The following is a 27,500-nucleotide window of genomic DNA, read 5'->3' as shown; positions in this document are numbered from 1 at the left end:
GTGTCTGCATGCGCTAGCTGTGGACCTCACTGTCTTGTCTCCACTTGAAATGACAAATCCATTGTCTTTCATGTCGGCCATCTTTTTGTGACCCCCCACTTCAAATGTCATCTCTCTCACTCTTTCTCTGTCCTCTCTCTCCCCTCATATCCTCGTCCATCCATCCATCCATCCATCCATCCATCCATCCATCCATCCATCCATCCATCCATCTATCCATCCATCCATCCATCTATCCATCCATCCATCCATCAATCCTTACATCCTTCCTCCATCCATCCATCCTCCATCCATCAGTGCAGGAGAAGATGGAGCTGTCGTCCATCCCTGTGTCCCTAGAGAGCCGCTACTGTGTGCTGTTGGGTGGTGACCGAGAGGCGCTGCCCGCTAGCCTGATTAGCCAGATCGGGTACCGCTGCCATCCCGCCCTCTACACCGAGGGTGACCCGGGAGAGAGACTGGAGCTCATCGCAGGTAAGCAGATCGGGTACCGCTGCCATCCCGCCCTCTACACCGAGGGTGACCCGGGAGAGAGACTGGAGCTCATCACAGGTAAGCAGATCTATGCCTCAGACTGGACACCATGGCTAGGCTACTGTCACAGAAAAGCACCGCTCACAACAGCAGAGCAGCCCACTGGCGCTGTTAGGTGCAGAGACAGCTTAGTAACACAGCAGCTAGGCAATCTGTCTTAATGATGATGGCAGTCAGAACAGGCTGCTATGCTGGTTCAGTTTAGCAGTGGAGGGCTGGGCTTGACAGTGCTCTGAGTAGCTCCGTGAGAATACTGATTCAGCTTAGCAGTGGAGGGCTGGGCTTGACAGTGCTCTGAGTAGCTCCGTGAGAATAAGAAAAGGACTTGGGCGTCTGCATCTCTGTCTCTGTCTCTGTGTGTGCCTCAGGCTCCGGTGTGTTTATGACGCGAGGACAGCTGATGAACTGTCACCTGTGTGCCGGCATCAAACACAAAGTGCTGCTGCGACGGCTCCTCGCTGCCTTCTTCGACAGGTCGGTTAAACGCGTCTCTCTCTCTCTCTCTTCCATTTAACACAGCTCACACTTCTCTTCATGTTCCTGTTCCTCCTGCTGTTTGGCTACGCAGAGACGTGTAGTGGCATGTGTAGCACTGTACCTGCACCAATGCTGAACGCTCGACAATGCATCCTGACAGAGACAAACATCTCGCGTCCCTCTAAAGCTGTTTGGCGTTGGTTGCTACTGCATGTGAACACTGCATATTCCATGCGCCCTCCAGTGGCTGACTGTGGTATTGTGATTGCAGAAACACACTAGCGGACAGCTGCGGGACTGGAATTCGCTCGTCGAACTGTGACCCCAGTAGGAAGCCTTTGGACAGCCGCATTTTGAACACTGTTAAACGTGAGTATCTGGGGGTCTTCCTATTTCAACTGATAAAATACCATAAGTCCAGTTGTCAAATATTTTGTCATTCTTTAAGTTATAACTCACATCCAAAGAAATCATTAAAAAAAAACTACATGTATGTAGCCCATGCTTCATGCTCACTGCTCAGGTCAAAAGTGGCCTTATTTTGGCTTATTTCAGATCACAGTCGAGTTCTGTATTTTGGCTTATTTCAGATCACAGTCGAGTTCTGTATTTCGCCCCAAACTCTTCCTTGCTGTCTGTCCTTCTCTTTTGCTCTTTATAGTTTACTGTCAGAATTTCGCGCCCAACTTCAAGGAGAGTGAGATGAACGTCATTGCTGCGGACATGTGCACCAACGCGCGGCGCGTGCGTAAACGCTGGCTGCCCAAGATCAAGTCCATGCTGCCCGAGGCGATGGAGGCGTACCGGAGCGCGGTGGTGGTGGGTCCGGCCGAGACGGCTCCTGCGGCCAGCACCACGTTCCCTTTCGAGGCCGAGTTCAAACACCTGACGACGGCGGCCGGTCTCCAGGTCGAGCCGCACCTGTACGGAGACGCGCGCGACCCGCTCAGAACTCTCCCTCACTTCCCCGGCCAACAGGACGCCAAGGCTCCGACGGCGGCCGAGCAGGACAACGGCGCGGAGTCGGTGAAAGGCCGAGAGGACTCGGACGAGGCAAGAGGCCGCGCGGAGGCCACAGAGAGGGGCGTCCTCAACATTCACCACGGCAACAAGAAGGCTGACGCCCCCAGCTCCTCCCCCCCAGCAAAGGCACACAGCGGCGAGCAGCCGCCTGTGGAGAAGGATCTCCCCGAAGAGCAGTGAACTGCCCCCCCCCCCCCCCCCCCGACCTCTGACCTCTGACCTCCTTCATGAACTCTCCTAACTGCCCCTTACCCCCGACCTCCTGACCTCTGACCTTCTTCATGAACTCTCCTAACTGCCCCCACCACCACTGCTCTTCTCCAAACAGCCGCGCCGCTAGTGTCAGAGAAATGTGTGCAGAGCCCCGCAATCAAGCTGCAAGGACATCCAGAAGCAAAACAAAGGCCTGCGTATCTGACAGAGAAAAACACTGTAATCGCAGTTACATACAATGGCATAGAGCTACCAATCCAATATGCTGTCATTTATCATCAGTGCACACAAAGACAGACACAGGAAGACATACACACACACACACACACACATACGCAAACTCTCTCTCTTTTTCTCTCTCTCTCTCTCACACACACACACAAACACTCTCCCTCTCCTTCTCCCTCTCTCTCACACACACACATACACAAACTCTCCCTCTACTTCTCCCTCTCTCTCTCTCTCTCACACACACACACACACACACACTCCCTGACTGCTTGCGCAGGTGGTGCAGATGCATGTGAAGCTCTTGCAGTCCTACTCGGATAAGCGCTCTCAGAACATATGTATAAATATTTACTCAACCAATGGAACCAGGACAATTTGCATGGAAAACTGCTTCAAACTGACAAGGGACATATAATTTTGCTACACACAGATGTGTTCTTAAAACGTAAAACGCCAGCTATGTGTCGATCCGTTTGGGGAAGCTGATAGTGACTATCATGAGGAGTGTGTGAGGGGACGTAGACTGTAAAGAACTGGTCAAGCTGCAGGTTTTTCCGCTTTCAGTGTGCTTTTTTACAGACGGCCAGCCCTTGTGTAAATCTACTCAGTATTCATGTGTCCTGGGGAGCGTCATGACGACGGAGGGGATCCAGCACTCACATCATGGCCAGACTAGTTACAGAACGGTCACCAACCAGGAGATCCAGATTGGTCAGCTGTGCCGGGTCAGCTGGACTTGTGACAGAACCGCCTCTGTTTAGGGCCCAATAGATTCCAGAACCACTCCACATGCTAGGTTGGTGTTCTAGAACTATCAGATCGGGTTTTGGGTCAGCTCTTGAACTAGCCCAGATTAGGGATCAGTACTGGATTAATTCGGTAGTCCCCTGGGGATGGAGTGTGTTGTGCAGTGGGGCTGGAGTGATCTGTTACTGCAGTGGACTAATAGAGGTGTGGGGTGGTCACTGTAGAGGTGTGGGGTGGTCACTATCTATAGAGGTGTGGGGTGGTCACTGGGGTGGTCACTATCTATAGAGGTGTGGGGTTGTCACTATCTATAGAGGTGTGGGGTGGTCACTATCTATAGAGGTGTGGGGTGATCACTATAGAGGTGTGGGGTGGTCACTATCTATATAGGTGTGGGTGGTCACTATAGAGGTGTGGGGTGGTCACTATCTATAGAGGTGTGGGGTGGTCACTATCTAGAGGTGTGGGGTGGTCACTATAGAGGTGTGGGGTGGTCACTATCTATAGAGGTGTGGGGTTGTCACTATCTATAGAGGTGTGGGGTGGTCACTATCTATAGAGGTGTGGGGTGGTCACTATCTAGAGGTGTGGGGTGGTCACTATAGAGGTGTGGGGTGGTCACTATCTATAGAGGTGTGGGGTTGTCACTATCTATAGAGGTGTGGGGTGGTCACTATCTATAGAGGTGTGGGGTGATCACTATAGATGTGTGGGGTGGTCACTATCTATAGAGGTGTGGGGTGATCACTATAGAGGTGTGGGGTGGTCACTATCTATATAGGTGTGGGTGGTCACTATAGAGGTGTGGGGTGGTCACTATCTATAGAGGTGTGGGGTGGTCACTATCTATAGAGGTGTGGGGTGGTCACTATCTATAGAGGTGTGGGGTGATCACTATAGAGGTGTGGGGTGGTCACTATCTATAGAGGTGTGGGTGGTCACTATAGAGGTGTGGGGGTGGTCACTATAGAGGTGTGGGGTGGTCACTATCTATAGAGGTGTGGGGTGGTCACTATCTATAGAGGTGTGGGTGGTCACTGTAGAGGTGTGGGGTGGTCACTATCTATAGAGGTGTGGGGTGATCACTATAGAGGTGTGGGGTGGTCACTATCTATAGAGGTGTGGGGTGATCACTATAGATGTGTGGGGTGGTCACTATAGAGGTGTGGGGTGGTCACTATCTATAGAGGTGTGGGTGGTCACTATAGAGGTGTGGGGTGGTCACTATCTATAGAGGTGTGGGGTGGTCACTATCTATAGAGGTGTGGGGTGATCACTATAGAGGTGTGGGGTGGTCACCATCTATAGAGGTGTGGGGTGATCACTATAGAGGTGTGGGGTGGTCACTATCTATAGAGGTGTGGGGTGGTCACTATCTATAGAGGTGTGGGGTGATCACTATAGAGGTGTGGGGTGGTCACTATCTATAGAGGTGTGGGGTGGTCACTATAGAGAGGTGTGGGGTGGTCATTGTTACTCCAGTGGGTGTTAGAGGTGTGGGGTGGTCACTGTGACTGCAGTGGGTGTTAGAGGTGTGGGGTGGTCACTGTGACTGCAGTGGGTGTTAGAGGTGTGGGGTGGTCATTGTTACTGCAGTGGGTGTTAGAGGTGTGGGGTGGTCATTGTTACTGCAGTGGGTGTTAGAGGTGTGGGGTGGTCATTGTTACTGCAGTGGGTGTTAGAGGTGTGGGGTGGTCACTATCTATAGAGGTGTGGGGTGGGTGTTGGATGGTCACTGTCGGTCCCCCTGCTGTGTGGAATAAAGGCTGTGTGATCTTAGCCTCAGTGTCTCTCTATTCTCTGCATGCTTCTGCTCTGCCTGGTTATGACACCGGCAACAAAGATATTCCCACACACCTCACACATCCCCCTGGTTATGACACCGGTAACAAAGATATTCCAATGCACCTCACACATCCCCCTGGTTATGACACCGGTAACAAAGATATTCCCACACACCTCACACATCCCCCTGGTTATGACACCGGTAACAAAGATATTCCAATGCACCTCACACATCCCCCTGGTTATGACACCGGTAACAAAGATATTCCCACACACCTCACTATGACACCGGTAAGAAAGATATTCCCACGCACCTCACACATCCCCCTGGTTATGACACCGGTAACAAAGATATTCCAACGCACCTCACACATCCCCCTGGTTATGACACCGGTAACAAAGATATTCCCACACACCTCACGCATCCCCCTGGTTATGACACCAGTAACAAAGATATTCCAACGCACCTCATACATCACCCCTGCCATTAGAAGGGCAAACAGTCACAGTACGACAAGCACCAAGTCACATTTCACAGCAGATTTACACAGAATCAAAACAGCGTTTATTCCAATCTTACAGTTCCTCAGCAGTCAGGATAAGCAACAGTCAGAGCATAGCACATTTCACGTCACGGTTTTTAGGGTCATTTTCAACGTTTTGCGTGTCCAACATCTTCTTCTCTATCCATGTTCTGTCCCACTCGCTGTCCTCAGGCGTGCTGTCCTCCACTGATAGAGCTTCTCCGTGCACTCTGCAAGGACAAACAACAAGCACCCAATTACAGAATAGAATGAAACAGTTACAACAACAGACAACTACCACTCTGATACACATACATACATGACATATAGAGTTCAGACAACTACCACTCTGATACACATACATACATGACATATAGAGTTCAGACAACTACCACTCTGATACACATACATACATGACATATAGAGTTCAGACAACTACCACTCTGATACACATACATACATGACATATAGAGTTCAGGCTACATGACGTGGAGTTCAGGCTACATGACATATAGAGTTCAGGACATATAGAGTTCAGGCTACATGACGTGGAGTTCAGGCTACATGACATACAGAGATTCAGTTCAGGACATATAGAGTTCAGGCTGACATAGAGTTCAGGACGTTGGGAGTTCAGGCTACATGACGTGGAGTTCAGGACATATAGAGTTCAGGACATATAGAGTTCAGGACATATATAGAGTTCAGGCTACATGAGAGTTCAGGATATATAGAGTTCAGGCTACATGACATATAGAGTTCAGGACATATAGAGTTCAGGCTACTGTATATAGAGTTCAGGCTACATGACATATAGAGTTCAGGCTACATGACATATAGAGTTCAGGACATATAGAGTTCAGGCTACATGATATATAGAGTTCAGGCTACATGACAGGACATATAGAGTTCAGGCTACATATAGAGTTCAGGCTACATGACATATAGAGTTCAGGCTACATGACATAGAGTTCAGGTACAGGACATATAGAGTTCAGGACATATAGAGTTCAGGCTACATGAGGGGTAGTTCAGGGACATATAGAGTTCAGGACATATAGAGTTCAGGCTACATGACATGGAGTTCAGGCTACATGACATATAGAGTTCAGGACATATAGAGTTCAGGAATATAGATAGAGTTCAGGCTACATGACATATAGAGTTCAGGACATATAGAGTTCAGGCTACTTTACATGACGTGGAGTTCAGGCTACATGACATATAGAGTTCAGGACATATAGAGTTCAGGCTACATGACATATAGAGTTCAGGACATATAGAGTTCAGGCTACTGTACATGACGTGGAGTTCAGGCTACATGACATATAGAGTTCAGGACATATAGAGTTCAGGCTACATGATATATAGAGTTCAGGCTACATGACATATAGAGTTCAGGACATATAGAGTTCAGGCTACATGACGTGGAGTTCAGGCTACATGACATATAGAGTTCAGGACGTATAGAGTTCAGGCTACAGGACATATAGAGTTCAGGACATATAGAGTTCAGGCTACATGACGTGGAGTTCAGGCTACATGACATATAGAGTTCAGGCTACAGAACATATAGAGTTCAGGCTACATGACATATAGAGTTCAGGACATATAGAGTTCAGGCTACATGACATATAGAGTTCAGGACATATAGAGTTCAGGCTACATGACATATAGAGTTCAGGACATATAGAGTTCAGGCTACATGACATATAGAGTTCAGGACATATAGAGTTCAGGCTACATGACGTGGAGTTCAGGCTACATGACATATAGAGTTCAGGCTACATGACATATAGAGTTCAGGACATATAGAGTTCAGGCTACATGACATATAGAGTTCAGGCTACAGGACATATGGAGTTCAGGCTCAGGGGCTCCCTAAAGCATCTTGAGACGATTCTTTTTCATTTCAATTCTTTTTGACGCTATATAAGTAAATAGTGGTGGAAGTGAATCTCCTTTAACACTGCAGGGCAACACAACACAATGTAACTACAGCACACAACTCTGCAGGGCAGAACGGGGTTTTCAGGCTAAAGGCCTCTGCAAAGCGTCCTGAGACTATTTCAGCTGTCATTGGAACTACTGTAAGGGAAAAAAACGAAACTGGACAAAAGCCTAGAATGAACAGTGACAAGAACAAAAATATGAGGCTACACTTTATTTAGATAGTCCCCTTTAGACTATTTAAATTTAGATAGTCCCCTTTAGACTATTTAGATAGTCCCCTTTAGACTATTTAGATAGTTCCCTTTAGACTATTTAGATTTAGATAGTCCCCTTTAGACTATTTAGATTTAGATAGTCCCCTCTAGACTATCTACAGATACAGATACAGATAGCTTATCAACAAGCGATCTGTTGACACTCTGTTATGCACATTTTATGGTAAAGGTTAGTTTAACCAGTTTATTTGTTTAACAGCAATTTTATATACTGAACTTGAATGGCAAGAGATGGTCTGTAAATTCTCTGTGGGCGGACTATCCAAGTAAAGTGTGTGTGTCCGTGTGTGTCCGTGTGTGTGTGCAGAGGCGTATCAAGCTTTTTAAAAGTGTGGGGGTTGTGGTATAGGAAAATGAAACAATCTGGCCAAATTATAAATAACTCCCTACAGGGACGTTGTAAGTATTTTCTGAGAGGGGTGCGGACTATATTGGTGTCCTGAAGTTTCTCCCCCGAAAAAAAATAGAAATTTTGATTGCTAAATACACCATTTTAATGCAGTTTGGAAGGGACAGAAGAAGCAGCGCCCCTATGTGTGGCTCATGTGACATGTAGGCCTACATGATCTACCTGCTATCACTTCACTATTTGACACTACCCTATATGGAGACATATCTGATATATCATGTTATAAATCAAGAAATCATTTCAGAAATTATGTTTTGTGCATATGGGTTAGCAGGCTACAATAAATTACCTAACAGACATCAGCCTAATTTCGAGGTATCACTAATACCTATTAAATAAACGTAAAGGACACAGAATAGTGACAGAACTGTAAGCTCAATTTCAAAAACGTTTGAAGTCTACCCATATGCAAAGGGAATATAAATAAATTGTGTTGCATATAGCCATCTTAATTAATGTTAATTTAAAGATTATGATCAGCAGTTTCTATGCTTTTTCCATTGATAGTTACAGGAAGCTACGTTGTTGTTTAAACTATTGTTGCTTCTAGCCCACGTTACCTCCAGTTTCACTTGCTGCAGGGACGCACACGTTGCATGAGCGCTCATAAGCGTTCTATTTGAGTTCATGCTGGAAATCTTAGTTCTCAGATGTAGAACTCAAACGTGTCTTGACCTGGCCGTTTGTAAGATCAAAATAAGATGTTCTAAATGGAACGCGACCGTATTTAAGACATTAAGATCTCCAGTAGATGTAGCACTACAATGGCAACGCGAAGCTGTTCAATCATTCAAGACAATGGAACGCGAAGCTGTTCAGATCTTTTCCAAGCGTCTTGGAGACATAGGCCTATGTGTGCTGACTGGGCTATGTCTATATAGTTGATGACACCAAATTAATAAGTATCTGATTGGGGAAACTTTTAGCCTAGTTTATTTTTTAGTCCGCGGTTCCATTCAATCTTGCTGCAAATGATCAGACGTGTGAAGCACCGGGCATAACTTAATTTCGCGGCTACGTGGACCAGTAGGTTAATTGTTGAGGAGGCCCATAGTTTGAGAAAAGCTGCAGATCATAGACAGAAAAAGCATAATGCTCTGAGAACAGTAGCCAAAGGTCTTTTTGCAGAAACAACAAGTGCCTTGGTGCGCGCACCCCCGTTTTCACTTTGACTCCCTGCATTTCTACATTGTGACAAAAACTGTCAGTCAGACAGTGAATTTTGGTTTACTAAATTGGCATAATGCGGTAACAATTATCATTTAAATTCTACCTGAAATCTGCTCACTGCAGACGTTATAATGCAGACCCAAGCAGCACAGCCTTGAAAGACGCACACTTTGAATTTGATCAGAGCGGCTCTGGTTCTTCACTGGCTAACTTGATGTGATTGGCTGGATGACCGTTCAATCAAATCAACAGACCTATTTGTGTCTCTCTCTGTGTGCATTATGGTAGATACGGTTCCAACTCTTTACGGAGCGTTTATTTCCATATTTTACTTTCATTTTAATCTGACAAAAAGTGTGGGGGATAGAATCGTGTTCCAGCAAAAGTGTGTACGTTATAACACCCACATCCCTGTGTGTGTGTGTGTGTTACCCAAGATTATACTGAGGCACCTGCAGTTACAGAAACAGTAGTTTACTCCATGCCAGACCACAAGCAGCTGATCGCAGATGTGCATGGTCTCAGAGTGCTGGGGATTTACCTGCTCAAACAGGTGTGCAGGAGTGCTGGGGATTTACCTGCTCAAACAGGTGAGCAAGAGTGCTGGGGATTTACCTGCTCAAACAGGTGAGCAGGAGGGCTGTGCAGGAGTGCTGGGGATTTACCTGCTCAAACAGGTGTGCAAGAGTGCTGGGGAAACCTGCTCAAACAGGTGTGCAGGAGTGCTCGGGATTTACCTGTTCAAACAGGTGAGCAGGAGGGCTGTGCAGGAGTGGTCTGAGGGGGTTCTGCAGCAGTCCAGGTTCTGGTTCTGCTGACCCGGGCCCGTCTCCTCCTGGTTCTGGTTCTGCCTCCACTCCTGCAGGACGTGCTCTGGCAGACACGCACAGGATTCTGGGAAGTCCACGTCTCTGACGGCACGCATCAGCTCACAGTTTCTCAACTGCTCGCTCTCCAGACGAAACATGTTCCACACACACCGTCTAGACGGAGAAATAGGTAACATGTTCCACACACACCGTCTAGACGGAGAAACAGGTAACATGCACGCACGCACACACATACACACACGTACGCATGCATGCACAGACACACAAACATACACACACACAAACACATACACACACGTACGCACACACGCACAAACATACACATGCACACACACACACACACACACACACACACACGTACGCATACACACACACATACACATGCACACACAAACATACACATGCACACACACACACACAAACATACACACAAACATACACACACAAACATACACACATGTACGCACGCACGCACAAACATACACATGCACACAAGCAACACAAACATACACACACACAAACATACACATACACACACACAAACATACACACACACACATATACTGTACACACACACATCCGAAGGGGCAAATATATTCTGCACACCATCAGAGGGAATAAACACAAACAGCAAGCACACTGTCTAAAGAAACATATTTATTCCACACACACATCTGAAGGGACAAATACATTACACACACACACACACACACACGCAGACCATCATAACAGACTGAGATATTCCAAACACGCACACACACTGTCTGAAGGAGAAAATATATTTTCAGCACACAGTCGGAGTAAAAGTACCATAGCTTTTGCCATAAGGCACACCGTCTGAATGGACAATACAACAGCATAATACACACCGTCTGAATGGACAATACAACAGCATAATACACACCGTCTGGAGTGTGTGTGTGTGTGTGTGCTATGTTGTGAGTGTGTAAAGGTGTGTGTGTGTGTGCACTATATGTTGTGAGTGTGTAATGGTGTGTGTTTGTTATATGTTGTGAGTGTGTAATAGTGTGTGTGTGCTATATGTTGTGAGTGTGCAATGGTGTGTGTTTGAGTGTGTAATAGTGTGTGTGTGAGTGTGTGTGTGTGTGTGTGAGAGAGTATGTAATGGTGTGTGTGAGTGTGTGTATGTGAGAGAGTGTGTGTGTGTGTGTGTGAGTATGTAATGGTGTGTGTGTGTGAGTATGTAATGGTGTGTGTGTGTGTAATGGTGTGTGTGTGTGTGTGTGTGTGAGAGAGTATGTAGCAGTGTGTGTGTGCTATAGGTTGAGTGTGTGTGTGTGAGAGATTATGTAGTGGTGTGTGTGTGCTATAGGTTGTGTGTGTGTGTGTAGTGGTGTGTGTGTGCTATAGGTTGTGTGTGTGTGTGTGTGGTGTGTGTGTGCTATAGGTGTGTGTGTGTGTGTGAGAGTATGTAGTGGTGTGTGTGTGCTATAGGTTGTGAGTGTGTGTGTGTGTATAGTGGTGTGTGTATAGTGGTGTGTGTGTGTGTGTGTGTGTGTGTGTGTAGTGGTGTGTGTGTGCTATAGGCGGTGTGTAGTGGTGTGTGTTTGTAGTGGTGTGTGTGTGCTATAGGTTGTGTGTGTGTGTGTGTGTGTGTGTGTGTGTGTGTGTAGTGGTGTGTGTGTGCTATAGGTTGTGTGTGTGTATGTGTGTGTGCTATAGGTTGTGTGTGTGTGTGTGTGTGTGCTATAGGTTGTGTGTGTGTGTGTGTGCTATAGGTTGTGTGTGTGTGTGTGTGTGTGTGTGTGTGTGTGTGTGTGCTATAGGTTGTGTGTGTGTGTGTGTGTGTGTGTGTGCTATAGGTTGTGTGTGTGTGTATGTGTGCTATAGGTTGTGTGTGTGTGTGTGTTTGTGTGTGTGTGTATGCTATAGGTTGTGTGTGTGTGTGTGTAGTGGTGTGTGTGTGCTATAGGTTGTGTGTGTGTGTGTGTGTGTGTGTATAGGTTGTGTGTGTGCTGTACCTGAGCACCTCTAGAGGGGCCAGCACGCTGCTGACGGAGGCTGCAGCTACAGAGTCCCTCATCTGGGCCAGCAGGATGTTCACCGCCCAGCACACACGCAGAACCACGTCCAGCAGCATCCCACCATAGTACAGCGCCTGGGACAGCACACGTGCAGAACCATGTCCAGCACACACGCAGAACCACGTCCAGCACACACGCAGAACCATGTCCAGCACACACGCTGAACCATGTCCAGCACACACGCAGAACCACGTCCATCAGAATACCGCCATAGTACAGCACCTGGGACCTGGAACACACACGCAGAACCATCTTGTGTGTGCGTGTGTGTGTGTGTGCCTGTGTACCTCGTGTGTGTGTGTGTGTGTGTGTGTGTGTGTGTGTGTGTGTGCTATGGCAAGCCGATTGAGTATTTATTCTGATAAATGTACATGTACATGTAAGCCATTTTTGTCAACTAGTTAACTAGTGAGCCATGTTTGTGTGAACTAGTTAACTAGTGAGGGCCAAAATATGCACACTAGTTGACTAGTGGGAGCCAAAAGGCTCACTAGTTAACTAGTGTACACATTTTAGCTTCACTAGTTAACTAGTGAGAGCCAGAAATGTCTACTAGTTAACTAGGCCAAAATGCATACCAGTCAGCTAGTTGAAGGCTTTTGGGTCTCACTAGTTAACTAGTGACAGCCAAACATGTGCACATGTTTACTAGTGAAGGCAAAACACCTCACTAGTTAACTAGTTGGAGTAGGTCAAAGTCACTAGTTAACTAGTGAACCATAAATGGCTTACTAGCTAGCTAGGTGATGGCAGTAGGCTCACTAGTTAACCAGTTGATGCATCATTTGTCCAAACTAGTTAACTAGTGAGGTCATAAATGTATACTAGTGAACTAGTTCAAGACAAAATTCACACTAGTCAACTAGTGGCGCAGAATTCAAATTAGGGGGAGGAGGAATTCTGGAAATTGAGGCTTTCTATTGGCTCCCTATGTCCAAATAGAACATGACAACCAATCACAGTGCAGAATTTCACGAAATCCCACCCACAACATTTGCATGTGGCACACAAGTTAACATGCTGGCCAAAGGTACTCTAGCTAGTAAACTAGTGGCTTCAGTGTGACACTTACATGTAAACTAGTGAAGGCAGAACTGCTCACTAGTTAACTAGTGAAGACACAAATGCCCACTAAAAGGTCACAAAAAGTGTCACTAGTTTACTAGTGTGCACCAAAAACACCCACTAAGTGAACTAGTGATGGCAATTTCCATTCGACTAGTTAACTAGTGAGGTGCAAAAAGTGTCACTAGTTTACTAGTGTGCCCCAAAATGCCCACTAGTTAACTAGTGAAGGCCATTTCAGCCCCACTAGTTAACTAGTGAGATGCCAAAATGGTCACTTGTTAACATGTACAGTAAAGGTCAAAATACCCACTAGTTTACTAGTGAGGGTGTTGTGGGCCTTACTAGTTAACTAGTGGCATGCATATTTTGTTCACTAGTTAACTAGTTACACCTAAAAACACAAACAAGCTGACCGTTTTTGTCCACTAGTTAACTAATGGAACAATTTAAGTCTCACTAGTTTGTATGTATGCGTGTGTGTGTGTACGTGTGTGCGTGTGTGTGTGTGTGTATGTGTGCGTGTGTGTGTGTACGTGTGTGTGTGTGTGTGTATGTATGTGTACGTGTGTGTGTGCGTGCGTGTGTGTGTGTGTGTGTGTGTGTGTGTGTGTATGTGTGCGTGTGTGTGTGTATGTGTGCGTGTGTGTGTGTGCGTGTGTGTGTGCGTGTGTGTGTGTACCTCGTGTGTGTACAGCAACTCTCTCCTCAGGAGTCCGTGGCCCTGCAGCAGAGTCCAGTCCATGCGTAGGTCCCAGCTCACACACACCAACACACTGAAGCAGGTGGACACAGCCCACAGGTACACACACACATTCACCTCCCACACCTGGCCAGGGTGCACTGCAGTACACACACACACACACACACACACACACATATAATATGCATGCAAATAAACACATATGTACAATGCACACACACACATACATGCACACACACTACAGTGCTGTAACAGTGTGATAGGTGCAGGTAATAGTGTAATACTGTGAACACACACACACACAAATGCACACACGCACACACACACACACACACACACACACTGGATTTAGGGTCTGGATTTAGGGTAGTTTAGAGGAACTCTCACTAATCCCAACTCAGCATGGACGCCATGATGGATGCGCGCGCGCACATACACAAGCACACACACACACATGCACGCGACACACACACACACACACACACACACACTACATAAACTGCAGGTAATAGTGTAGTACTGTGATATAATCCCGTAATAAGTGTTGTGTAGTGCTGTGATAATTATAATCCTGTAATACGTGTCGTGTAGTGCTGTGATAGCTATAATCCCGTAATAAGTGTCGTGTAGTGCTGTGATAACTATAATCCTGTAATAAGTGTCGTGTAGTGCTGTCGTGTAGTGCTGTGATAACTATAATCCCGTAATAGAAGTTGTGTAGTGCTGTGATAACCAGGGTGCGATTTGTAGGGGGGGATGGTGAGGATTTCCCCCCCCTCTGGTTTTCTTATCCCTACCTCTGCTAAATTATATTTATAACCCCGGTGGGGACAACATTTGAATTTCCCCTTGAGGATCAATAAAGTATCTATCTATCTATCTATCTCTATCTATTTATCCCCCTCTGCCCCTCATATTGATTAATGCTACTTCATATAAGTAAAGCGCTGCAACGTGAGAACAGTCTAGTAGGCTAGCCTACATAATAATCTGACATCAGAAACGCACCGTCACCGTCAGCAGTCATGCTGCTGACACAGTGGCTGCGTGATAACTTAATTTGGCCTTGATCGTGCAGGACATTTCAGAATGTCGAGTGTGTAATCCATCATAAATGGCTAGTTAGCTGGACAAATGAAAGAAAACGAGAAGGATTCAGTGAAGCATAATAATGTTTTAGAACCTTCAAAATTAGAAAACTGATGCAACTGAGATGGAGGACAACTGCACGTAGAGTAGAACGTAGGCCTATTGTCCGAAGATACTTACATTAAATGAGGAGATATTTGCTGAATGTCACAAAAAGTGTTACAGAAATTGCTTGGCATCGCTTATTCAATGGCTCTCTACCGAAACACCTGTAGTTTGCGGAGGACGAACGAGAAAGCACTCGTTTGATAAATCAGCCAGTAGGCTAGGCCTAGTAGACAAATAACTTTTAGAACTTTGTACTGCAAAAACGAATGTTGGTGGGTATTTAAACTATCTCGCTGGTGTTTTAACAGCAGCAAGAAATAGAAGCTTCATGGTCTTTATGTTCTGGTTCGTAAATTATTTTCATAAAACTTCAAGTTGCCCTATAACTTTACTCTCCAAACTCTTCACTGCACTAAAGGCAATTAACTGACAGTATGATAGGCTATTTATTTTCTGTAGGCTACAATAAACACATTTATTTTTTCAACTTTTGCAATATTACGCACTTGGCTACTGAACATAAAATCAGCAGGAGAGAATGAACGTAGCCTCACGAGCGTGTAGCGCAATGTGCTATTTGGTTACCAACTAACACTGTTAGCCAATTCACTAACTTAAGACTTCAGTGCCATCATATACAACGTTTTTTTCCACAACAAATACAGAAAGGATGGAGGCAGTAAAAGTAGAGGAGTCATTTCAGATGGGACAAGAACAAGGTGAATTTGTATGCTTGTCAAAACGTAGTCCTACCCTGCATTAGAGGAGCTGATCATCATACCAAGCACACTCGCTGTTTAAAGTCATACACCACGGTAAACTAAAACTAAAATGTTACAACGGTGGCAAAAATAATATAGGGTATTATTAGTCATGACATTACTAGGCTATGAATTGTTCGTTCATTATTTTTTTTATTTTTTTTTTTTTTTTTTTTTTGGGGGGGGGGGGGGGTTATAAACGTATTCAAAATCATCCCCCCCTCTGGTTTTTACACAAATCGCACCCTGGTGATAACTATAATCCTGTAATACATGTCGTGTAGTGCTGTGATAACTATAATCCTGTAATACATGTTGTGTAGTGCTGTGAAAACTATAATCCCGTAATAAGTGTCGTGTAGTGCTGTGATAACTATAATCCTGTAATACATGTCGTGTAGTGCTGTGAAAACTATAATCCCGTAATAAGTGTCGTGTAGTGCTGTGATAACTATAATCCTGTAGTGCTGTGATAACTATAATCCCGTAATAAGTGTCGTGTAGTGCTGTGATAACTATAATCCTGTAATAAGTGCAGTCCACATCTGAGGCGTCGTCCACCTCTGGCTCTGTTGTAGAGTCCGGCGAACATGACCATGAGGAAGACCGTGGCGTATTTGCCAGCGTTGAGGAGGTGGACGGCGTCTCTGCTGTCCCAAAACTGCCTCAGGCACTGGGCAAGACGCAGCCAGGGGGGGAAGCATTGGATCAGACACGTCGCCGCCAGGGCTGACAGACCACAGCTAGCCTGCTCTGGACCACAAACAACAACAATAACAACAATATAAACAATAACACAAACACAAACATCAGCGCAGGATTAGGCAGGTTGCCATCAGAGGTGCTGACCGGAGCCCACCAGCTCAGCACAACACAACAACACACACACAAACACACACACACACACACACACACACACACACATACACAAGTTTTATGTCTGCTTTTAAAATGGCAATATGAACAGTACTGAACAGTCACACACACAGTAAACCTAATTTTTTAGACCTATGTATTATTATTATTTATGAAATTAATATAACAAAGCTTTTGCACAATAGGCGAAGAGCAGAGAGATGAACAACAATGCACCTTTACTGTAGTGGAGCTTACGAGATGGAAACGAAAGGGAAAAGGTGTTTAAGATGCCCATTTAAACTGCAGCCTAATGCACTCCATCGTGTTTTAAATCCGCAATAAGGAGGAAGGTGAGGAGACTGCTATTAAGAATGCTTCTGCAATCAAAACACTAAACACAATCGCGGGAAACACTGCTAAGGTCGGGCGACGTTAGATCAGAGGCAACAAATGTGCATCTGTCATCTTGTCTGCAGTCACACATTGCATTTTTCACACAAGATCAACAGAGGAACGCAAGTAACAAATGCATTTAAATTTCAGTAGTTGTAATTGTGTGACTAGATTTACAAAAATACTTTGTTACATGACTGTTACCACTATAAGTAGTGGAATTACAGTAACGCCTTACTTTGTACTTTTTCATTTGTAACACTTTACTTAACACTGACAATGACTGTGTATGACTGTACTATGACTGTGTATGACTGTACTATGACTGTACTATGACTGTATTTCTTGAATTTCCCCTTGAGGATCAATAAAGTATCTATCTATCTAACTGTACTATGACTGTGTATAACTGTACTATGACTGTATAACTGTACTATGACTGTGTACAACTGTACTATGACTGTATAACTGTGCTATGACTGTGTATGACTGTGTATAACTGTGCTATGACTGTGTATAACTGTGCTATAACTGTGTATAACTGTACTATGACTGTATAACTACTATGACTGTGTATAACTGTACTATGACTGTGTATAATTGTGCTATGACTGTGTATTGTACTATGACTGTGTATAACTGTACTATGACTGTGTATAACTGTACTATGACATAACTGTACTATGACTTTGTATAACTGTACTATGACTGTGTATAAATGTACTATGACTGTATAACTGTACTATGACTGTGTACAACTGTACTATGACTGTATAACTGTGCTATGACTGTGTATGACTGTGTATAACTGTGCTATGAGTGTGTATAACTGTGCTATAACTGTGTATAACTGTACTATGACTGTATAACTACTATGACTGTGTATAACTGTACTATGACTGTGTATAACTGTACTATGACATAACTGTACTATGACTTTGTATAACTGTACTATGACTGTGTATAAATGTACTATGACTGTGTACAACTGTACTATGACTGTATAACTACTATGACTGTGTATAACTGTACTATGACTGTGTATAACTGTGCTATGACTGTGTATAACTTTACTATGACTGACTGCTCACCAGGGGCCTGATGACCTGATGTCAGAGCATCCTGTCCAGCTCCCTTGTTGCTATAGGAACAGAGCAGATGCCACAGGTCCAGAAACAGTGGGCTGAGGCTGTTGAGCTGGTCAGCGAGCCAGCAGTCTGCAAACGCCACGGGCCACAGAGGAGCAGAGAGCACCCGCAGCTGAGGAGAGGAGGAGAGGAGAGGAAAGAGGAGGAGAGGAGAGATGAGGAGATAAGGAAAGAGGAGGAGAGGGGAGGAGGACAGAGGAGGAGAGGAGATGAGGAGAGGGGAGAGAGAAGTAGAGAAGAGACAGGAAAGGAGAGAGGAGCAGAGGAGAGGAGGAGGAGGAGGAGAGGAGAGGGAGAGGAGAGGAGGAGAGGAGAGGAGAGAGAGGAGAGGAGGAGGAGAGGAGAGGAGATGGAGGAGAGGGAGGAGAGGAGAGGAGGGAGGAGAGAGGAGAGGAGGAGAGGAGAGGGAAAAGAGGTGGAGAGTAGGAGAAAAGACAAGAAAGGAGAACAGGAGAAAGGAGAGAAGAGGTGAGGAGAGGAGGAGGAGGGAGGAGAGGAGGAGGAGAGAGGAGAGGAGGAGAGGAGAGGAGGAGGAGAGGAGAGGAGATGGAGGAGAGGAGAGGAGAGGAGGGAGGAGAGGAGGAGAGGAGAGGGAAAAGAGGTGGAGAGTAGGAGAAAAGACAAGAAAGGAGAACAGGAGAAAGGAGAGAAGAGGTGAGGAGAGGAGGAGACATCGGTCTGGACAACTGAAATAACTCATCTCCAGCCTCTGGCTTCATTAAAGACTTCCACTCAGTGGCAGTGATATAAGACTTTTGACTGGAGGCTGAAGCACAAGGTTGCATGTTTGCCTCGGGCTTACAGGCACATTTAGTTCAAATTAAATTAAAATTGAAATTTAGCTTAAATTGAGCCAAACGGTCCACAGAGGATGCAATCTGCTCTGCCCTCCACCCAGCCCTCACCCACCTGGAAAAAAGAGACTCATATGTGAGATTGCTGTTTATACACTTCAGTTCTGCATTCAACACCATAATACCACAACAACTCATCTGCAAACTTGACAAACTGGGACTCAGTACCTACCTCTGCAACTGGCTACTGGACTTCCTCTGTCAGAGGCCTCACACTCTAAAAAATGCTGGGTTATTTTCTCAACCCAAACACTGAGTTGAAACTGTTGGGTCATAGTGTGGGGTTGTTTTTACTCATGTTGGGTTATTTTCTGTAACCCAGCTTGTTGGGTTAATAGTTTAGGACAGCGCCCCTCCCCGACAGAAACACAAATGTCATCACCCAGCACCAGGGTAACTTTAACACAGCTGCATAGTTATTTGAGAGTTCGGGGAAATCGTGGGTATTCTTTCAACCGGTCATCTTGGTACCATGTAGTCCAGCAGCTTTCAACATGCAGTGGAAAGTTCTAATTTGTAAATGGTAATTTGTTATAATGTGGTTTGTTTTATAATTTAGTAGATTAGATAAATAGTAGATTGTTAATGATTGTTCATCAATAAATTTGGTTCTCCAATTTTGATTTTCAGGATGTATCTGCTTTTAACTTTTTTATTATTATTATTCAGACGGATTTTAAAAAAGTAGCCTACACCCAGAGATACCTTCGTGATATGAATGGATATTCTGCCTGCCAATTTCGTTCAGCCTAAGCAGGTTAAGAATTGTGACATTCAAGCCAGCTAACGATGTAATCTTAAAAATAACAAATCTACCAACATTAGCTAACATTAATTTACAGTCTTACAATTACTGCTCATGTTAATGTTAAATCTACACAAAGACAGACTCTTAAAACATAGTTCTGTGTTGACTGGGTATGAACTGCTGAACAGAAACAAAAACAAACTTTTTACAAAGCACTGAACAGAAACAAAAAAATTAGCATACCAACAGCTGGCTAGGGTTAACGTTAGCAGACGGTTGGTATGTTAGCTTCTAGCTCTAACAAATGCTTCGTGTTAGTGCAGCATGTGTGTCAGCTAATGTATAGTGGAAGTAGTCTCTTTACGCACGGTAATCATCATGCCAAACAACATATTAATTCATTCAGGGTAGCTTCATATTATAGCCATGGAACTTACTGGGTGGTTTTTGGTGGTAACATTAACGTAACAGACAACTTGAATTTAACTAACTGAATGTGTTAACATGAGCTAGCTAACGGTAGAACTATCACTGCCACTAACGTTAATATTACTGAACGTATGTTTGTCAGTCTGCTGTTAAACAACTCCATGAGGTGGTCATGGTTTCCGAAAGTGTGTTGGCGCTAATATTTTGTCTCGAATTTTTTAATGTTTGTCAACATCATTCACTGATCATGGTTCGTGAAAGTCTTGATCTAAAGTTCTGTCAATAGCAGTGATTAATTTACTCTTTCTTTCTTTGATTGACAGGGCTGACCCCCAAATGGACCGTGGAATCTAGCTGTCTTCATGGAAGTAACTTATCACATGCTGATGCTGCTTTTAGAGTAGGCTATCCATTCAAAAATAAAGTAAACTGTCAAATAAATAATTATGTCGAACTGTTTTATTTCATTGCATGGCTATTTGTTGCCCATTTTCTCTCAATGCAACCCAAATACTTGGTTTAGAAAACCCGACAACTGGTTATTTTAACTAGCAGTTCTGTTGATATAACCCAGTGGTTTGGGTTGAATCTATACCCAATATACTGTGTGAATTTTACTCAACATTTATATAGTTATAACCCAGCACATTGGTTACCTTTACCCAGTCTATTGTGCCAATGTAACTAACGTTGTGTTGATATAACCCAGTGTTTTGGGTTAGAATCATACCCAATCTGCTGGGTTTAATAATGTACCCAGACCATTGGGTTAGGATAACTCAATGTGGTGTTGGTCCAATAGTTAACCAGCGGCTGTGTTATATTTGGGTTATTTTTAACCCAACATTTTTTAGAGTGCAGGTAGTACGTGTTGGCAACAATATCTCAAGCAGCATCACACTGAGCACGGGGGCCCCTCAAGGCTGCGTGCTCAGTCCGCTGCTCTTCACCCTGCTGACGCATGACTGCACTGCAACCTACAGCAACAACCACATAGTGAAATTTGCTGACGACACAACTCTGGTGGGTCTCATCACCAAGGGCGACGAGACTCAATACAGGTTGGAAACTGCGGAAACTCTGGCGAGCAAGTGCTCCACCAGCCATCATGACCACATTCTACCGAGGCACCATTGAGAGCATCCTTCCAGCTGTATCGCTGTGTGGGCGGAAGCTGCACTGAATACAACAGGAAAGCCCTGCAGCATAGTGAACACAGCTGGAAGGATTATTGGTGCTTCACTTCCCTCCCTGAAGGACATTTTACACCTCCCACCTCACCCGAAGGCGACCACAATTGTGAGTGATGCAAGTCACCCGGCCACAATTTGTTTGATCTACTGCCCTCTGGGAAGAGGTACAGAAGCCTGCGCCCCGCACCACCAGACTCACCAACAGCTTCATACACCAGGCTGTTAGGATGCTGAACTCTCCCCCCCTCCACCCTCAGCTACATAACATCCTGGACTTTGGACCCACAATGGTTGCCTTGCACTACTCCACTACTCCACTTGTACACTTGCACACTTTGCAACTTGTTGTTGTTGTCCTGAAAACACTTCTGAACACACTTCTGCTGCTCTTACATAACTTGCACCACTATGCCACTTGCATACTTAGGTCAAACAGAACTATCTCAGCCATTTATTGGCCTGACTTTTGCACTATTATATTGACTGTCTACTGTATGCACAATTGCACAATTTCAACTCAAATTTTGCTGCTCTTATTTTCTTCATTGTATGTGCCTTGAATGTTATGTTTGTCTGTGGACCTAATTGGTAATATATTTTTTGTCTCCACCGTGAGATAGTAGGAAACGTAATTTCGATCTCTTTGTATGTCTTGACATGTGAAGAAATTGACAATAAAGCAGACTTTGACTTTGAAATGTTTCACTCACTGCACTGAGAAACCTCAGGCTCTCCCAGCCCAAGCACATTCAGTGGAGCACCAGGCATCAGCGTCACTCAGATACTTTTGATTAGTTTTAGATACTTTTGATTAGATTTAGATATACCAGCTAAGCGCTACTGCTGCGGTCAGTCAGGGAGAGACGGAAGCCCAGCAGGCCCAGGAGGAAGGCCCAGGGGCAGGAGGAAGCCCCAGGGGCAGGGCTGAGTGGAGCTAGAGGTCCGGAGCACCAGAGATAAACTTGGGGTCGCCAAAAACTTCCATGGGGTCGCCAATTATTTTCTGTAAGAATTTCTGAAATATGCATTCACTTGCCAAGTTAAAGATAACCTCGACCACCCACAATGTGTGATTTGCGGCGATGTTCTGGTGAATGAGAGCTTAAAACCTGTCAAAATGAAACGACATCTAAAAATACAGATGTCGCTCAGCACCGATGGAGAGGAAAATCTCTGTGTCGCCATGATGCAGCATTCCTCCTAGAATTAACTTGCTATGTTCACGAAGCATGCCCACCCTTCCCATTGAAATTGTTAAAGATAGTAAACCAGAAAAGGGAAATAAAAAAATATTGTTATTGTTATCGCCATAAATATAATTAATGTAACGTTGTAGGCCTAATGCTGCATGTGTATGTGTGTGTGTGCTTTGTGTGTGCGGCGCTTCACGCATTATAGCACTCTGATCTGATATGGTGGCAGCCTACACTTGTTTAATCGTGATTGTTTGGTTTTCTCGGTTCTTGTTCATATGGAGTAAATAAAACAAATGACTTTGCTTTCTAGTTTTTGCTTGATTTAGTTGTTATTGTTGGGGGGGTATTTGAGTAAGGACTTGGGAGGAATGGGTTTGGGGAAAGTGGGGTCGCCAGACCTCGCCATACTTTTTTGTGGGGTCGCCAGACAAAAAGTTTAAGAACCACTGACCTAGAACACCGGAAATAAGGCACCCTAAAGACCTAGAACACCAGAGATGAGGCACCCTAAAGATCTGGAGCACCAGGGATGAGGCACCCTAAAGATCTGGAGCACCGGTCTGGAGCGTCGGTGTGGAGCACCGGTCTGGAGCGTCGGTGTGGAGCGCTGGTCTGGAGCGTCAATCTGGAGCATCGGGCAGATGCGCTGGTGCAGCCCAAAATGTGAGATCCAATGGCAGAATATACAGGAACTCTTTGTTTTCCAAGAGAACATCAAATGGGTCTGGAGCTAAGTGAGTTTATATATTTTTTTCTTTTAGCCTTTGAGTTGTTCACCAGTTTTCTGTCTGTTGCTGTTTTCTGAAAAAATTGTTTTCTTTGAGCAGTCCTGGAGTTCGATCACTCTCTCAGTTCACTATCTCTCTCCCTCTCTCTTTCACACTCGCTCTCTCTCATCTGTCTCTCTCTCTTTCTCTCTATCCCTCTCTCTCTATCTCTCTCTCCCTCCTCTCTCTCTCTCTATCCCTCTCTCTCTCTCTCACTCCCTCCTCTCCCTCACTCTCTCTCTCTCTCCCTCCTCTATCACTCTCTCTCTCTCCCTCTATCCCTCTCTCTCTCTTCCTCTCTCCCTCTATTCCTGTCTCTACCTCTTCTCTCTCTTTCTCTCTCCTCTCTCTCTCCCTCTATCCCTCTCTCCCCCTCCTCTCCCTCTCTCACTCTCTCTCCCTATTCTCTCTCTCTCTCTCTCCCTCCTCTCTCTCCCCCTCCTCCCTCTCCCTCTCTCTCACCAGTAGGGGGCGTAGCCAGCGGTGGGCGTGTCCGTAGCAGATGTGGGTGGGGTTGAGCAGCAGCAGCAGCAGGAGGGCGTGGAGCAGCAGGGGGGGCAGGAGACGGGGCATCTTCACCAGGGGGGGGCAAAGACACGCCAGTACGCTGCAGCACCAGAACACGGCCAACACCCCCGCCACCTGTAACACACACACGCACGCATCACACACACACACAAACACACACACACACACACACACACACACACACCACACACACACACACACACACACACACACTACACACACACACACACACACACACACACACCCACACACACACACACCACACACCACACACACACACACACACACACACACACACATACACCCACCGACCCACTCAGGCACACACCACACATCACACACACACACACAACACACACATACACCCCCTACACACACACACACACACAAATACACACCCACCCACATACACACATACACACACACACACACACACACACACCGACCCACCCAGACACACACACACACAGACTATGGTCCTCATTACAGAAATGTCCAAATGTCCAGTGCGTCTCACTTGCAAAAGGTGCTGTCTCCCCTGTAACCTGCAAGAGGTGCTGTCTCACCTGCAGGAGGTGCTGATGTGTGAGGTGGTGTTATCTCACCGGCAGGAGGTGCTGATGTGTGAGGTGGTGTTATCTCACCTGCAGGAGGTGCTGATGTGTGAGGTGGTCTCTGGGGTCCAGCTGGAAGATGAGCGCGTGGTTGACCCCTGCCCTTCGCCAGAGGAGCATGCTGAGGCCTATGAGCAGCAGGAACTCCAGCAGCAGGAAGCAGCCTCTGTGGACGCGCAGGACAGGATGCACACGCTCCCACTCCGATGCCCGCACAACTGGAGGACATTGAGAAGATCATTTTACTCTCAACTCTGGCTGTCTCTGTCTGTCTGTCTGTCTGCTGTTAGAGGAGGGAGGAACTCCAGCAGCAGGAAGCTCCTCTCTGGAGGATGCACACACACACACACACACACACACACACACACAGACACACACACACACACACACACACACACACACACACACATACACACACACGCCTGCCTGAGGAACATGATAACGTATCGCTCACTTCATTCTCTAAACTCTATCTGTGTGGCTGGCGATCTGTCTGGCTATCTGTCTGGCTAGCTGGCTGGTAGGCTAGCTGGTTATCTGTGTGGCTAGCTGGCTATCTGTGTGGCTAGCAGGCTATCTTTCTGTCTGGCTATGAGGTCATCCCTATGTTCCCCAGGTCCTATGTTCCCCGGATCCTATGTTCCCCGCTCGGGGTTAGGGTTAGGGTTATGGTTAGGGTTTTAAAAAAAGGGTCCTATGTTCCCCGGTCTCATACAAAGGACCCGGGGAACATAGGTACGCTCCCCTAGCTGGCTGGTAGGCTAGCTGGCTATCTGTCTGGCTAGCTAGCTGTTAGGCTAGCTGGCTATCGGGAACGTACCTATGTTCCCCGGGTCCTATGTTCCCCGCTTTGTATGGGACTGGGGAACATAGAATGAGGACCGACCCTAATCCTAACCCTAATCCCAAACAGGGAACATAGGACCCAGGGAACATAGGGATGACCCCCGGCTATCTCTGTGGCTAGCTGGCTATCTGTCTGTCTGGCTAGCTGGCTATCTGTCTATCTGGCTGATAGGCTTGTTGGCTATCTGTCTGGCTAGCTGGCTGGTAGGCTGGCTGGCTAGATAGATGAAAACTTAATTGTCCATTGAATTTACATACAGTGGAAATTTATCTTTAGCACTATCTGTCTGGCTAGCTGGCTGGTATGCTAGCTGGCTATCTGTTTGTCTGACGACACACTCTAATGATTTAGCTCCTCTTTGAATCTGTTTCACTCTCACTCTCTATCAGCAGCAGAAGAAAAATCATCTCCCAGGTTAAATCACTTATTACCATACTCTTTCGGTCTGTCTGTCTATCTGTCTGTCTGTTCCTGTGTAGTATGTAGATGATGTGTGATGATGATGTATGTCTGTGTGTGTCCCAGTGCTCTGACCCTGGATGAGGACGAGGGCGAAGAGGGTGATGAGAAGCCCACACGCCAGTCCGATGCGAAACATGATCCACGTCTGCTCTGACTGGACAAGTACAAGTGTTATCAGCACAGCAATATTTATAAAGCCAGATACGTCACTCACTGTAAAAAAGGTAATTCACTGTAAACACGCTAACCTGAAAAGAAAAAATCTTTCCTGATCGGAGAGTTCATGTCCTTTTCATCCCTATCTTTATTTACTTTTTCATAAGGTTCATATTTTTTGCAATTAATCAATGGTAAATATACATTAATATCAATCTTCTGACCAAACAGATGGTGGTATAGACAGGCCAATCTATCTGCTGAATTGTGTGTGTGTGTGTGTGTGTGTAAGCCAGTTCCAAAGAGAAAGACCTGTGTACGCACATCCAGGGTAGGTTGTAACAGGTGCCAGGTCTAAAGTGTCAGCAGTTAAAAGAAGGACCTGCACACTGTTGTAGAATATCCAAAAAGCTCATTTTGTTTATTTGTTTGTATGTCTGTGGGTGTGGGGGTGACTGTATGTGTTTTTGATTTGATATGTTGTTGGGACTATGTTTGTGGGTAAGACCTACTTAGATCTAAATGTGTGTCAATTGGTTTGTATGTAGTTGAGATGTGTGTCAGATGGGAATTGGGTTAACAAGGTGGTTAAATCTTCTAATTGACCTGATGAGGGCTCAGTTGAATCAGATGAGCCTACCTGTGCTTTTTAATGTTGCTTGTGCACACTTGTTTTGAAGTCTGAAGAAGACCCTCATGGGTCGAAACGTTGCGTTAAATAAAAAGTTGCCTGGGAGCTTCTACAACAGTGGGCAGGTCTCTATCCTTCTTTTAACTGTATGTGTAAGCCAACCTATCTGCTGAATGAGCTCACAGCCGACCTGTTTAAGAGCCTTCTGTGGGACCCGGAGTCTCTTTAGGGCTTTCTGCCGGTTTTCCCCCTCCAGGTGACACATGAGAGCCTGCAGGAACAGCCAACGCAACATCCTTACAGTTACAACTGAACAGCCAACACAGCATCCTTACAGTTACAACTGAGCAGCCAACGCAGCATCCTTACAGTTACAACTGAACAGCCAACACAGCATCCTTATACTGAGCAGCCAACGCAGCATTCTTACAGTTACAACTGAACAGCCAACGCAGCATCCTTACAGTCACAACTGAACAGCCAACGCAGCATCCATACAGTCACAACTGAAGAGCCAACGCAACCTCCTTACAGTTACAACTGAACAGCCAACACAGCATCCTTACAGTTACAACTGAACAACCAACGCAACATCCTTAAAATTAAAACTGAAAACCCAAGGCAGAATCCTCACAATGGACTGGCTACAGAACAGCTGACGTCACACCAGACATATGTGAGCCGGCTAAAGAGCATTCCAGGAAAAGTCAATTAAAACTGATAGATAGATAGAT

At 45.6% G+C, this 27,500-nt stretch overlaps 2 protein-coding genes and 2 long non-coding RNA genes across 7 annotated transcripts in view; 2 read left to right on the top strand and 2 right to left on the bottom strand.

Moving 5' to 3' along the window:
- Positions 1-2,225, top strand: part of LOC125294155 (nucleus accumbens-associated protein 2) — a 3,780-nt gene extending 1,555 nt beyond the window's left edge. Inside the window, exons 3-6 of one of the 3 annotated variants that reach the window (XM_048242572.1) lie at positions 340-552; positions 903-1,008; positions 1,283-1,380; positions 1,673-2,225. In XM_048242572.1, the coding sequence (XP_048098529.1) occupies positions 340-552; positions 903-1,008; positions 1,283-1,380; positions 1,673-2,214 (959 nt within the window). In that variant the 3' untranslated portion in view covers positions 2,215-2,225. Of the gene's footprint in view, positions 1-297; positions 553-902; positions 1,009-1,282; positions 1,381-1,672 lie in introns of all 3 variants that reach the window. The other 2 variants (XM_048242573.1, XM_048242571.1) reach the window with 2 other exon arrangements.
- A 113-nt stretch (positions 2,226-2,338) lies between these two features.
- On the top strand, positions 2,339-4,982 carry LOC125294165. Of its 2 annotated transcripts, none has more exons than XR_007193495.1 (3): positions 2,339-3,477; positions 3,516-4,871; positions 4,910-4,982. It is a non-coding gene; the product is annotated as an uncharacterized LOC125294165 (long non-coding RNA). The 2 variants fall into 2 exon arrangements; XR_007193496.1 differs by having other exon boundaries at positions 3,516-4,344; positions 4,389-4,978.
- A 626-nt stretch (positions 4,983-5,608) lies between these two features.
- LOC125294159 (xenotropic and polytropic retrovirus receptor 1-like) lies at positions 5,609-14,071 on the bottom strand. Its single transcript, XM_048242579.1, has 4 exons — positions 13,964-14,071; positions 12,154-12,290; positions 10,079-10,324; positions 5,609-5,764 (listed from the first exon to the last, which is right to left on the bottom strand). Exons 1-4 carry the CDS (start codon positions 14,024-14,026, stop codon positions 5,620-5,622), a joined length of 591 nt encoding a protein of 196 aa, XP_048098536.1. The 5' UTR covers positions 14,027-14,071; the 3' UTR covers positions 5,609-5,619.
- A 2,448-nt stretch (positions 14,072-16,519) lies between these two features.
- LOC125294168 lies at positions 16,520-20,548 on the bottom strand. The gene is made up of 3 exons (XR_007193499.1): positions 20,381-20,548; positions 18,285-18,453; positions 16,520-16,695 (listed from the first exon to the last, which is right to left on the bottom strand). It is a non-coding gene; the product is annotated as an uncharacterized LOC125294168 (long non-coding RNA).
- Positions 20,549-27,500: the final 6,952 nt, after the last annotated feature.

Source organism: Alosa alosa, chromosome 5 (genome assembly GCF_017589495.1).
Source record: "Alosa alosa isolate M-15738 ecotype Scorff River chromosome 5, AALO_Geno_1.1, whole genome shotgun sequence".
NCBI classification, from domain to species: Eukaryota; Metazoa; Chordata; class Actinopteri; order Clupeiformes; family Clupeidae; genus Alosa; species Alosa alosa.
Note: the sequence above shows the minus strand (reverse complement) of the source record. Positions and strands in the feature narration are given on the sequence as shown.

Coding starts and splice junctions, on each gene's coding strand:
- LOC125294159 (XM_048242579.1), bottom strand. CDS start 14,026: ATGGACTGGACTCTGCTGCAGGGCCACGGACTCCTGAGGAGAGAGTTG. Junction 12,291..13,963: donor AGTTGCTGTACACACACGAG/GTACACACACAC, acceptor GTGCTGTCCCAG/GCGCTGTACTATGGTGGGAT. Junction 5,765..10,078: donor CTGCTCACCTGTTTGAACAG/GTAAATCCCGAG, acceptor TTGTCCTTGCAG/AGTGCACGGAGAAGCTCTAT.